At 34.7% G+C, this 14,442-nt stretch overlaps 2 protein-coding genes across 4 annotated transcripts; one reads left to right on the forward strand and one right to left on the reverse strand.

The window, feature by feature from the left end:
- The first annotated feature begins 954 nt into the window (after positions 1 to 954).
- Positions 955 to 6,447, forward strand: LOC147389140 (protein DETOXIFICATION 16-like). Its single transcript, XM_086417778.1, has 9 exons — positions 955 to 1,702; positions 2,331 to 2,875; positions 2,956 to 3,042; positions 3,568 to 3,624; positions 3,723 to 3,961; positions 5,047 to 5,165; positions 5,279 to 5,365; positions 5,468 to 5,580; positions 6,105 to 6,447. Exons 1-8 carry the CDS (start codon positions 1,424 to 1,426, stop codon positions 5,525 to 5,527), a joined length of 1,473 nt encoding a protein of 490 aa, XP_086273904.1. The 5' UTR covers positions 955 to 1,423; the 3' UTR covers positions 5,528 to 5,580; positions 6,105 to 6,447.
- A 700-nt stretch (positions 6,448 to 7,147) lies between these two features.
- Positions 7,148 to 14,050, reverse strand: LOC147389141 (transmembrane 9 superfamily member 10-like). Of its 3 annotated transcripts, none has more exons than XM_086417777.1 (7): positions 13,809 to 13,946; positions 10,594 to 10,921; positions 9,460 to 9,624; positions 9,252 to 9,361; positions 9,028 to 9,136; positions 8,779 to 8,891; positions 7,148 to 8,652 (listed from the first exon to the last, which is right to left on the reverse strand). In XM_086417777.1, the coding sequence occupies exons 4-7, from the start codon at positions 9,353 to 9,355 to the stop codon at positions 7,359 to 7,361; spliced, it is 1,620 nt and encodes a 539-aa protein (XP_086273903.1). In that variant the 5' UTR covers positions 9,356 to 9,361; positions 9,460 to 9,624; positions 10,594 to 10,921; positions 13,809 to 13,946; the 3' UTR covers positions 7,148 to 7,358. The 3 variants fall into 3 exon arrangements, with proteins under 3 accessions (XP_086273903.1, XP_086273902.1, XP_086273901.1); XM_086417776.1 differs by having other exon boundaries at positions 10,539 to 10,921; XM_086417775.1 differs by lacking the exon at positions 10,594 to 10,921 and having other exon boundaries at positions 13,809 to 14,050.
- Positions 14,051 to 14,442: the final 392 nt, after the last annotated feature.

Consider the following 14,442-nt stretch of genomic DNA (forward strand, 5'->3'; position numbering starts at 1 on the left):
TAAATAATAATTAAAAATTATTTTTAGGTATATTTCAAATATATTTTAATAGAACTAAATCTGAATTCAAAGAAAACTCAAACCGACTCGAAATCTCTAATGAAGAGTCTAAACTTGTGTTCTTTTGTGAGTGTGGGATGGTAAAGGTTTTTTGACCTTTTTTCACTTCAGAACTTTATCACAAAAGATGTCTTTTTTACTTATTTTTAGTGAGATTTTTTTATGGGATCCACTTTAAAATTTTCTATTCAAGCAAACGAATCTGCAAAGTGGCGGAAACTTTTCTTATTTCCTGATTTTATTGTCAATTCTAATGGTAGCAAGCCGATTCTTAGTATGAAAATTCAGACCGAAATCAAATCCGAACTTTTGGTTGAGTTTGGCCGATCCCAAATGTGCACCTCTAGGTAGGGGTGTTAATGGTTCGATTCCTAAGGAATTTAGAACCATGATCATTATATTTAGTTTGATTTTGATTCTTATCGATTTTAAGTCCAATTCTAAAATAAATGAAACTAAACCATCAAAAATCATAGATACCTATCGTTTTTAATTCCGATTCGATTTTAATTCACCCCTACCCATAGGTTATGTTAACATGTGGCATAAAGCCACGAATGCATTGAATACATTTTGGAAATTTTATTTTAATTTTTATATTTTTATCGAAAAAAGTAAGGATACAGAATGTTGTCCCATACCTGACGTAGGTCAGGTGGCATCCCATTTTGTGTCACATGGAATTTTTGGAACCTACTGATTGTATGGATATGTGGACTTTTCGTTGATGAATCTACACACAAAAGATCAATTTGATTGGGTATGTGCATCCATTAACAGAAGCATTCACTTAAGAATGATTGAAAAAAAAAAAAAACCAACTTATTAGACTTTAACACCAAAACCCAGAAGAGACCAGATCCTATGCACCCAGGGTATTTATGGCTAACGTGGCATTTGTTGAGATGTGGGAGGAGGGTTTCACTCATCATCCTGAGTGCATCCGATCTGGATTCTGGACTCAAAACAGAAAATTTTCAAGAGAAAGATTGCACTTGTTGATTTGCCTGACACGACAAAGTGGGTGACTTGGAGAGGAAGAAAGAGACAGAGACAAGACAAGAATCACAAATGGTGTGTGACGAGAAAGCAGGATTCCACTTCCTCACCACGTAGCAGCTTCTTTCCCAAATTCGTCCTTGAAGAGTTGAGAGCCCGCCTTCCACAATTACTACTGAAAAGTAAAAACAGACACACAGACACTTTAATCTAACACTGTATCCAACTCCAGCAACCTTATAAGGTCCATCTCTCCTTCAACTTCAGGACTCTTTATAACAACCCACCAGTGAAGCCCACTCTCTCTTCTAATCTTCTAATCTTCTTCTTCCTTCTGCAAGACAAGGGGGGGAAAAAAAGCAAAATGGATATAGAAGAAGAACAACAACTAGATATCAAGTCTCCTTTAATTCTAAAATCTGAGGAAAATGGGGTTGAGTTCAAAAAATTCTTCAAGAGAGAAGAGATTGTTGCAGAGTTGAAAAAGCAGTTGTGGTTAGCGGGACCTTTAATATCAGTTAATCTCTCTGTTTATTGCTTGCAGATGATATCAGTCATGTTTGTGGGTCATCTTGGAGAGTTAGCTCTCTCTGGTGCATCCATGGCTACTTCTTTTGCTTCTGTGACTGGTTTTAGTTTGTTGGTATGTTGGGTTCTTCTTATTTTCTCTTAAGAATCATAGCTTCTTTGTATGTTATATAGTTTAGATTTGTTAATCAAAATGAATTCTGTGTACAACTTTCCAACAACTCTGTATTTCTTGATTTCTATATGTGTTTTTTACCATTGTTTCATCGGTATGAGAATTGGGTTGTGGGTATTTTTTGAGTTTATAAAACATATTAATTGTTTAGGAAGTGTTTTCTTGAGAGTTAAAAGCACTTCCAAAAGCTGTTGGGTGTTTTGATGAAATCAACTAAAAAGCAGCTTTTAGTGACGAAGAAGTGCAATTAGTTAAGACGAAACAAGAGAGGTAACCGTACTTCTTACATGGTGTTAGTGTTTTAAACTAAGAATTAGGAACATTTTCATCCAAAACCCTGTAATTTTAGTCAAGAAGAATGTGAAGACCCATTGATGTAAACAGCCAAAGTACATCATAGTTTTGGTTCCTATAGATTCATGTAGAATTTGTTCACCCAAAATGTTTTTTACATTTTCCTTGAATTTGTATGTCTTTTTTTTTTTCACAAGTCTCCTTAATTAAATAAATGCTAAATGAAGTTTATATATTGTGATTCTTGGTTTGTTAATCCTTTTGAATTGGTTAGAATGGAATGGGAAGCGCATTGGATACCTTATGCGGTCAATCCTATGGAGCAAAACAGTATCATATGCTTGGTGTACAAATGCAGAGGGCCATGTTTGTTCTTCTACTTGTCAGCGTTCCACTTGCTTTTATATGGGCCAACACAGGTCTCATTCTAGTAACCTTAGGGCAAGATCCAGAAATAGCGACAGCAGCCGGACATTATGCTCGTTTCATGATCCCTAGTATTTTCGCCTACAGCCTCCTTCAATGTCACATCAGATTTCTACAATCACAAAACAATGTCTACCCAATGATGATAAGCTCAGGAATTACAACTTTGTTACACATATTCGTGTGCTGGTTTCTTGTTTTCAAATCTGGCCTTGGTTATAAAGGTGCTGCCTTGGCTAATGCTATTTCGTATTGGACCAATGTATTGTTATTAGTGATTTATGTCAGAATTTCTCCTTCTTGCAAAAAGACTTGGACTGGTTTCTCGAGAGAGGCATTGCATGATGTACTCAACTACTTACGACTGGCTATTCCTTCGGCTATTATGGTCTGGTATGTGTTTGTGCGTGGTACTATTCAATTGAAATTTAATGTACCCTTTCATAGTTTGATTGTATCATGACTTGGAACAGCTTGGAAATCTGGACATTTGAGATGATGGTTCTCCTATCTGGTTTTCTTCCTAATCCAAAGCTAGAAACATCTGTTCTATCAATCAGGTTAGTATAATGTCCTTATATTTTTTTACCTAATTTCCCAAAATTCTCTTAAATGCCTACTTTCATTTGTTTGAAGCTAAATATAACTCCTCCAATGCAAGGCCTATCCCATTACCCATTTTGAGTCGTGGGATTTTCTCAACCCAAAACGGGTAGCTCCACACAGCTTCTCCATTTTTTGGGGGGAAAAATCCAGACAGTTGGCTGAAAAATATCACAATTTTAGACCGTTGGAAATCTGAGTTGAATTAAAAAATATATTTAAATCTTTATAGATAGCGATTTTTGTGTAATGTGGTTGGAGTGCATAACCCATGAATATCCAAAGTGGATATCCATAAGCCCATGGTTACCCATCTATGGATAAGGAGATGGGAATCCCCGTTGGAGTTGCTCTCACATATGCTAGTGTACACACTCAATACTCTAGTAAATTTTAAGGATGTAAACGGAGTAACCAACACGATTTCCTTTATGATTTTCGTATTTGATCCTTCATTACTAACAGATCTTGTGTGTACCCAGCCTTAATACAACTGCGGTAGTCTATATGATCCCTTTTGGGCTCAGTGGTGCAATAAGGTCAGTTGATTTAAATTTAATTTCAATCTCCTCCTATTTCCTTCCTCAATCATACTTTATAGACATTCTATCATAATCTCCTCTTTGGTTCTTTGTAGTACAAGAGTTTCAAATGAATTGGGAGCTGGGCGTCCACGTGCTGCACGTTTAGCTGTATGTGTAGTTGGAGGGGTGGTCATTACTGAGGGAATTTTGGTAGGCTCAATCATGATTTTAGTACGTCGATTGTGGGGATATTGTTATAGCAATGAAGAACAAGTAGTTGATTACGTTGCAATCATGATGCCAATACTTGCAGCGTCCTACCTATTGGATGGAATCCAGTCTGTTCTTTCAGGTTTGTGCAATAATCATGGTTTTAAATTTCAATTTACTTCCACAAAACATGGCAAAACATTTCCATTTTCATATGGTTCGGTAGGCAATTCAACTAACCGTTTCTTTTTTTCAAATGTTCTGATGGAAAAACACTATTTAGTTCATGTTATATATTGGTTGATTGTAAATTTCGACCTAAAAAATCAAGTTCTTGATACAAAAACTACAACATTTTGGTGCAAACATTTTTGAAAATAGCAAATCTCAACTGAATTATATTTTTTATTTAGAAAAAATTAATAGAATAGTATAAAAATAATATAAAAAAACTTAATTTGCTTGATGAGAGGGCTTGCAAATTACATATAATAGTTATTTATTAGTAGAAATGAATTATGATTGGTAGGATATTTTTATTGTATCTTATTTTGATATATTATAAGCATATTAGCATGTATATATGATCATTATTCAATCTCTATGGTGAGGAAATCATCCTCACAAAAAACCAGCCCATTCGGAAATTTCTTACTCTACTTTATAAGTTGAAGAATCGTGGACCGTCATTTTTTACAGTTAGTTTGTAACCACTTTTCATGGGGTTAGAAGTTTTAAAATGGGCTGATTTTTTGTGTGGATGATCTCTATGATGTGGAAATCATCCTCACCAAAGATCAGCTCATTCTGAAATCTTTTAGTCATATTAGACAAAACTTTGTCTGGAATGTTGTCTACAATTTTGTCTATGTGAACTAGTGGCCGAACACTATTGAATTCTGTTTCTACACTACACACAGATATTTATTGTCTTCTTATTGCTTATGAATTTATCTTTGAATTTGTTTAATCACTTCCTCCAATTTCAATAAAATTTCCTTAATGTTCTTATAATTTCCACAATATTTCCTTCATTTTCGTGAAAATTAATATAGAAATATTTCTAGATTGCCCAAAATAGACATCAAAACCAAAATTTACCACTTTGGCTTACTACATATTTGTCTAGGATCAGCATCAACTCTGATAAATTGCACTAAAGCTACTCAATCGAATTCCCTGCTGTTCATAGTAATTAACCATGGCATCTCTTAATCAATATTTTAGGCACTGCAAGAGGTTGTGGTCGGCAGAAGATTGGTGCTTTTATAAATTTGGGAGCATTTTACTTTGTCGGTATTCCTTGTTCTATTTTATTTGCATTTGTCTTCCATATTGGAGGAAAGGTGAGCGCTCCCTCCCATATCTTTCCTATTCCCTGATTTATACTCTTGTTTACATTTTTAGAATGAAGGAACAGCATTCATATATGGGTTTGTACTGCAATTTTGATAAACAGGGTCTTTGGATGGGGATTATATGTGGGCTTTTTGTGCAAGTGTTAGGTCTTCTAATCATAACTATTCGCGCTAATTGGGATCAAGAAGTAAAAAAAATTCCCACCTTTAATTCAATAATACTTCTGTTTTTCACTTACATGTTGCAATTTGTAAGAATTTAATTATCATGTTTTCTCTTTCTTGTTTAGGTGAAGAAGGCTACTGAAAGAGTCAACAACTCCATCATCCCCATATATGTGGAATCATGATGCTAACATGTTATTACTTTCTTCACAAAAACTTTGGAGCAAAATAATTTCAGGTTAGAGATCATTAAAGAAGTTGCAAGTAATTTTATTTTTGAAAAAGAATAATTTACCAAAACGGAGAACTTTTCAAACGTATTTACCAAAAATGAGCACTATACATCTTATTTCCGAAAATGCTAATTTACCGTTTTCAGAAATATTTTATTTTACCAAAATGGTAAAAACAATAATTTTCATATTTTTGCTACCGAAAATACCCTTTTTGTCGGAAGGATCCTTCTTATATGAGATCAGAATGTATTTATCTTATATCAGAAAGAGCTGGTAGCAAAAATATGGAAATTACTGTTTTTACCGTATTCGAAAATAAGATGAACAATTTATCTTTTTGGTAAATAATCGATATGTCATGCATGTTTTGGTAAATTTACCTTTGAAAAATCTTTTTTATTTTTTTATATGATACACTCTGATCCTTTGAACCGAGCGACCTTAAAGGAACAATAGTGTAGGAATCAAATATCTATGGCAAAAAGTGTCAGCATTAACACATGATTTGGTTGAATCAATTGTGCAGAAGCATTGAAAACCACCACAACATTACCTTTTTTCTTTTCGGGGAAAGGAGACCCTCAATGGAGTCATCTTCGTATACATTACACATGGTGGAGCTGATCTGTTACCATCTCTTTCCTTATAGAAGAAACTATGCTATAAGTAGAGCGAAATTTTGATTTCAGGTCCAAGGGGAAGAATGTTACCACCAATTATGTTTGGTTCTACTTGTGTTGATAGAATTGTTGAATAAAAAAGGAAATAAGTGTTGTCATTCCTTTCAACCCGATTTGGCTTTAAATCTTGTCATCGTTGATGAACTCCACTATTGGCTCGAGCATTGTCTGGGTTTATATTTGTTGGTGGTGATCTCTCTCTTTCGAGTTGCATCCTTGTATGATGGCTGACAAATTGTGGTGGGGGTTGGGAGTCGAGACAATTTGAGATATAGCCCAAGTTAAACAAAAACCAAATTGATGCACAAAGTTAGGCCCTTATCTTTTAGGGTCGGGATACCCTTATGTCTATCACAACCGTCTGTTGGATTTAAGTCTGATACCCTTTGGGCTCCATGGTAGCCCTTTCCTTGGATCTGCTAGAACCCTAGATGTCACGCAAGCTCAGATACTGTTTGATGCAAACTTAACCTAGATTCATAGTGTTGTGGAAAATTAAGGCCTCACTCTCTTGTGGCCATAACATAATTTTTACCCACAACCACTTGATAACCCCAACTTTTACTGATCACACCCCATTTTCTTAGATTATTTATCACCCCAATTAAAGATTAAAACAAACCATTCAAGCACTACAAAAGTTGACTCAAATTATTATTTCAACATTACAAGACATTATAACTCATTCTTTACAATTATGATTGGGCTCATATAAAAACTTAAAACACCAAAAAAAAAAAAAAACTGAGTGTGCTTAGATTGGCACCCCACCTTTTACTTATTCTCAATCATTTATTTGTTTGTCTTTACTTTTAATCAGGGTGTAATAAGTAAAAGTTAGGGTGTCCATAGTAGCTCTTAAAGGGCAAAAACACTAATGCCTCTAAAGTAATAGAAAAAAAAATTAAATTAAACAAAAACAAGAAAACAAATTTATCTACAAAATAAGGGACACCTTACAATTAAAAATCTAATAACCACATTTTGCCAGTTCAAAAGAGTCAGAAGGGTAAATTGTGCATATCCAATCCCAATTGGGTGTACTCTTGATTACTCTTGGAGAAACCAACGATCCAACCCCATCTGCCCAATTGCATCGATCAATCAAACTTCATGGATGAGTAAATGAGCCTTGTGAACAAGAAAGATGCATAGAATCCAATTGTGCCTGTAAGCACAAAGAACGAGTACGATGCAATCAACATGTAACCAAAGTACAACACCACAGACACCGGCTTTGTGATTTCAAGCTTTACGAAGAAGAAGAATGTGGCATAGAGGAAGAAATAGATAGCTGAGGTCCCTGAGGTCAAGTATGACCTCCACCACCACAAGTAGTCCTCCCTACACAACTGGAAGTAGCATAGCATGACGGTAACCTCAGCGCATGTTACAACAAAGGATACAAACACGAGGAAGAGAGAACCAGAGATGTAGTAGAACTTATGAAACCAGATTGAGTTGAGGATGAAGAAGACTTCAATGAAGACGGCTCCATAAGGGAGTATACCTCCAATCAAAATTGAGAAGATTGGATTCATGTACCACGCTCGCTCTGGGATCTGTCTTCGGATCTTGAATGTCTTTACAGGGTCCTCAATCCCCAACTTCTTGAACCCAACATAACCACCCACAAACACAAGTGGGACCGAGATCCCAAACCAGAGGAAGACCAAAGCAAACATAGTCCCTAACGGTACTGCTCCAGATGACTTCTCCCCCCACATGAGAGCATTAAGGATGAAGAAAATGACGAAGACGATTCCAGGGAACATGAACGCAGTTCTGAGAGTGATTTTCTTCCATTCCGTCCCTTTGAACATCTTGTAGAGACGAGCGGTGGAGTAACCAGCAAACGGGCTCATGAAAACCCATAGTATGAGCATGGATGTCGTCAATCCACCTCGGTTTGATGGAGAAAGGAACCCAAGGATGGCAAAGATCATACTGACTAGTATCATACCAAAGAACTGCACACCAGTTCCAACATAGACACAAAGTAGGTCTGAGTTTGTCGGAGGCCTGAAAACATCCCCATGTACCAGTTTCCATCCTGTCTCTTCTTGAGTCTCTAGCTGAGTTTCATTGGAGATGTCACGGTACAATTTACGTAGCATGATCATAGCAAATAAGCCAGAAAGGAAGAGAACAATCGTCAGAGAATTGATAATAGAGAACCATTGAATTTGGTCGTCATTCCTTTGGAGATAGATATCCCATCGAGATTCCCACTTCAAATCACTCTCCTGAAACTCAACATCATATGTGAATATGACCTCCTTGTCTTCAATCTCCTGAGGAAAGTCAGAGTAGGTAACTGTGCGCTTTTCATTGGGGTTGCAGTTTATCAAGCGAGATTTGTTGTTCCAGACACCTTCATATTCATGTCTTATACTGGAACCCATAAAAGAAATCAGATACTAGAAAGCAAGTATCGGACATGACACAGAAGAGGGAAAAAATGGTAAATTTAGTACACAAACAAAGAAGAATTCTCAATGGGAAAGTTTAAAAATTAACCTGAATGGTTTAACCTCAAATCCCACAATCCTTGCAAAGTCTGTCTGTGTATCATTGTGATACTTGACAGTAAATTTCAAATGATTGTTGATGAAATACTTTTCATCCTTGTCCTGCAAAAAAAATATAGCAATAAAAACTAAAAACAAAATTAAAAATTAAAAATAAAAAACAGTTTTTTCTTGGATAAACACATCACCAAATCTCAAAACAATTGAGCATTCAAAGCTAGGAAGTATTGGTATTTACTCCAGCATATAGACCTTTGAACCCAACACGGAATCCATGTTGATACACAATAGAAAATTCTGTATTTAGTATTCGTATGGGAATAACGAGAGGAAGATTATCCAGGATCCTGTAGAATGCAACAAGGGTTCGTTAAACAAATCATGCTATGAAACTGACAATGGATTGCAACGATCAAAGAATATATGGATTCAGTTTTTAGGATGGAAAAACTAGTGCCTTACATATTGACCCGATACTCATTGTCTATCTTTTCCTTTAAGTCCTTCACAGCTTCTGTGTCAAATTTTACCCGGCAGACGGCATTACACATCTTGTTTTCCCCCATTTTGAACTGCAACAGAACTACTTTGCTCAGAAACTCAATAACTAAAAAATAATCAGGTAGGAAAGATGGTAGGATGACTGAATTGTCAATGAAATTTAGCTGACCGTGTAAGGAGAATTCTGGATACGATCGCCACGAAGAACTTCCCCAAGATTCTCTGGATTGTCAATTATTGAATGCGGTTGACAGTAAGGGACAGAATAGTAGGAGTAAGGAAGTTGTGTACTTATGGAAGTCAATTTGTTCACTTCAACCTTCAGCGTATCCCCCTGCAGCACACAAACATTGAACCCACAATAACGTCATAACAAAGTCGTGGAATTAACCCGAATGCTCAATCAAACAACAAATTTGAATGGAGAACAAACCAACATCCATTAGTAATTTTTATGCATCCAAAATTCTCATTAGTCCTGCTTCCCTAAGTACCAGTGCAGATGCACGTGCGCGCACACACAAATATCGAACCCACAATAACGTCATAACAAAGTTGTGGAAGTAACCCGAATGCTCAATCAAACAACAAACTTGAGTGGAGAACAAGCCACCATCCATTAGTAATTTTTAAGCATCCAAATTCTCATTAGACCTGCTTCCCTAAGTACCAATGCAGATGCACGTGCGCGCGCACGCACACACACACACATCTTTTTATTATGAAAGCAGCACATACCAGGGGGTAGTGACTATTAATTAAAAACGCAGGACTCTGCTAAGTGGTAACATGATGTATAGAGTCTGACACCTGCCCGGTGTTGTAAGCTTTGAATGAAAGCTGACTCCAATTGTCCTAAGTGAAATTTCTTCACACAAACACACCAAACAGTTCCTTTTTTTACCCAAAAAAAAAGTACTGATTGTGGCAAGGACAATTTACTATTTGCAATGGCCATTATAATAGCAATAAGTGACGGCATTATTTTGGTATTTTGTTTTTGTAAGAAAAAAAGTATGCGAACATAAGTAACACCAATATTTTGGTGTATTTTAAAACTAACGACTCTTTCTATTTATTTATGTATTCATACTGAGAAAAAATCCAAAGGAGAACATGGACATCGATCACCCAAAGATCAACAGAAGAAAATAAACAGAAAGAGAGAAGACAACACAAGAACATCGCACTTCTCACTAGTTGTACAAACCAAATCCCATCTAAAAAGTAAATCTTCAAAGAAGAGACCTTTAAACACAGGAAAAGCTACATCGGCTTTTCCTGCAACAAGGCTGGTACCTACATCATCTTCATCAGACTGGCTCTCAATCCCCTCCTCCTTTGTCAACGCTCATACTTTGGACTCAATCTCCAAGACGATCACTCCTCTATCATAAATACTTTTAATATCATCATCGTCGAGGCCAAAAGTGTCATCCCCAACAGATTGACTCACGAACATTGAATCATAACCCAACATGGAGGAAAATGATGATCTTCTATCCCAACCTCAACACTGGCAAACACGTCCGAATTTAATGATTGAATCATGATGACATATATGAGCCTCCCATTGATCACAGTCAAACATCTGGGAGCATAACACATGCCAATACCCACCTTGATTATAGCTGCTCACAAATCATAAATATTTTTGGTCGGAAGACATAACCATAGATGCTTTTCCTCAAGATACGAATGAAAAATCAATGATTCTGTGTACACCTCCACATCAGCACAGCGTCTAATGCAGTGTCCTGTATAGTCACTCCAACACGACTCTTATATTTAACCTTACTATTATCAATGTCATTTATGCTACAACAAATAAAATTATACTCCCACAACCCAATGATCACATTAGTCATTTTGTGAAGTTACAAGAATATAATTTTATTATGTTATCTTCAAAATAACCATACTTAATATTTTAAATTACAAAATTACATTATAATTTATAATCACGTTACATTTTCAAAAATAACATTTTGATATGTTATCTTCAACATCACCTTACTTAATATTTTAAACTACAAAAAGGGCCTTAGAATATACTAAATGATAAAATACGATAAAAATGAAATTTTCGAAAGAATATTTTGATGGGAAAATTACTTAAAGAACCCTTTGGGAGGGTTTTTTTTCCTAAAAATTCCCCTTTTTGGGTGGTACCTTAATAGTCCATTTAGTAAAACTTTTCTTTTCTTAATAATCCATGAACCTCATCTCACCTTCTAATGTATTTGAAATACACAAACTACCTCTTCTCATCTTCTTCACATAATTAGGTTTTTCAACAACAATTGTGATCATTTCTCGCAATTTGTTATTGTGAATGATAAGTGGAGAATGATATACTCATAACTTTTAATATTTAGATGTACATTTTTTTTTTTCGACAATTTATTAAAAAAAATGAAGAACAAAGTTGAGATTCTAAATCTTTAATGATTATGAGTGTCTATTTTGCAACTATGACATATGCATTTTGGGTATTTCAAGGAGATTTACCCAGTATCGAAATTGAAAAAAATGAAAAATCTGGATCACAGTTATAGTGTCGAGTTCAACGATTTTTTATAAAAATATAATTGAACTCGACAATAATTAAACATGAATTAAAAGCACCGAGAGTTCATCAATAATTATAGTCGAATTCAAAACATTAATATTATCAAACTCGATAATATAGGTTATATTATTGATGAATTCGACGATATTAAGTCACGTTTAATTATTGTCGAGTTCAACAATATTTCATAATAAATAAATAAATGTCAAACTCGACAATAAAAAGTGGTGAGTTTGACAATAAATATGTTGAATTACACAATAAAAAGTGGTGAATATGAAATTGTAAATGTGATTAGTAGTTTTCATTTTTTTTTTCGAATTTGATATTGGGTAAATCTCTTCGAAATATCCAAAATGCATAAATTATTATTGCGAAATAGACACTCAAATCAAAAGTTATGAAATAATTATAAAAAAATTAGAATCTCAACTTCCTTCTTTTTTTTAAATATATCGTCGAAATAAATAAAAAAAGTACACCTAATGGTGTGGGCACCCTTACTAAGAATTGGGGTGCCTTTAAAACTGGCCATGAAGAAAAGAAAAGTTTACTAAGAACAACTCCAACTGGTCTTTATATCTCTATATTTAGAGATAGCGACCTCCAAACCTAACTCCACTGGTCTCTAAAATTCTGGCAATCCCTCTAAATTACTATTCTTGTCTCTAGATTTGAGGATGAAGCAAAAAAAATAGAGATGGTCTCTATTTCACTATTCATCTTGTACAAATACCAATTGTGTCCCCATCTTTTTACATAAATGCCATTCTTGAATTCCCTTTTAACTTGAGATGTAATAAGTAAAGTTGGGTTGCCAATAACAACTTTATTATTTTTAATTATGTGAATAGTGAATTAGAGACATGAATAGTTATTTACACTATGTTTGGACCCATTGAAGTTCGATTTAGTTCGGAGGAGAGCATCTTCCCAAAAGAGACAAAAAGTAGAGATCTACATTGGACTTGCTCTAATAATAGAGCCCAAAACTTCGGGACTATTTAGTGTGTGTTTGGTAACACTTCTAAAGTTTGAATGGAGGTGGTCAACCTTTAAAATTCAGACTTTAGAAGCTTTATTGCAGTTTGTTTCATTTCAGATTTCAGCCTTAAGAATCAAAATTCAGAACTTTTGGTTCAACGGGGGACATTGGACGAAACTTTTGAATTATTATTTTTTCCTAAAATACCATCCTCAAAATACTGATTTTTATCACTTATCCTTTCTTTATACAAACCCTAAAACCCTTATTTATTTATAATTTTTCTACCTCTCCTTTATCTTCTACCTCTTTTTCCTCTACAACTGTACTATCAAGGTCTCTCCAGTTTTCCTTTTGATTAGGTAGTTCATATCTCAATCTACTTGTTCTTTTGATTTTATTTATTTACGTGATCAGATTACAATTGAACTAGAAAATGCATAATTGTTTATTGTTTGAATAGTACCTTGTTGGAATATAATTTCTCAAATATGAATCCAATTTGAAAACAATACTGTTGAGGTGTTTGATTATGCATAACATATTATGTTTTTCGATTAATAATTTATTAGAATTACAAAAGGGTAATATTGTCAAAACTACCATTATGTTTTAAAATTCTGTTTGTAACAAGAAACTTATAAAAATGGTACTTCAGATTCCAGATTTGGGAAAACAGAAACTAGACTTCAAACTTCAGACGTGTTACCAAACATACCCTTAAAAAGAAAAAGGGGAATCTTCTTTAAATAAGGTCCTTTAAATAATTTTCCCTATTTTATTTCAAAATTTCAATTATCCAGAAATCTTCTTCTCCGCAATCTACAGAACCAGAGAGAATTTTGTACGAAATCTATGTAGCAATCGAGACATAATGAGTGGAAAAATTTAAACAAAAACAAAGAAAGGAGAACAAATAAATAACCAAATCCATGGAATATCTCAACAGAGAAATACGGACCTTAGTGAAATCCTGTGGAGTGACGCTTGAGAAGTAGAATGAATCGACATGGATTATGAAGAAGAGCACAAGAAGAATTGCTGATATCCAGAGATGAAGTGTGAGATATCGAGGAATCGATGCCATGGATTTTACAATTTACTACACTCAGATTATGATACAGAGATAAGATTGAGATTCTCAGACAGAAGTTAGACTCAAGATTCAACAAGAAGACATGAAAGTCTCTGATCGTAACGTCAACAGTTGACTCTAACACATAGGATCTCAAGTCTGGGACGTAATTACAATCTTACCCCTTTAGATCAGCTTGGCATTTATGAAAGTCCAAATTTTTTTTTTTTTTTTTTTTGGGTTAAGGTTAAAGTCACCCCAATTATTACTAAGGGTGCTCTCACACCATAGTCAAATGTTTTGTCAAGGAGTAGGAGATCAACTTCACCAAAAATCAGTTCATTCTAACACTTCTAACCCGTCAAAAGTGATTTATAAAAAAAAATGTACTATTTATGATTCTTCAACTTGTTTCGATGGGATTAGAAGTTTTGGAATGGATTAGAGATCACCCTCATAAAAAATCTTAGTTCATTTTTTTATTTTTTTATTTTTTTTACTGTGACTGACCCTAAGGTGG

This window comes from Akebia trifoliata, chromosome 12 (assembly GCF_017979445.1).
Source record: "Akebia trifoliata isolate Shusen 1 chromosome 12, ASM1797944v1, whole genome shotgun sequence".
Taxonomy (NCBI): Eukaryota; Viridiplantae; Streptophyta; class Magnoliopsida; order Ranunculales; family Lardizabalaceae; genus Akebia; species Akebia trifoliata.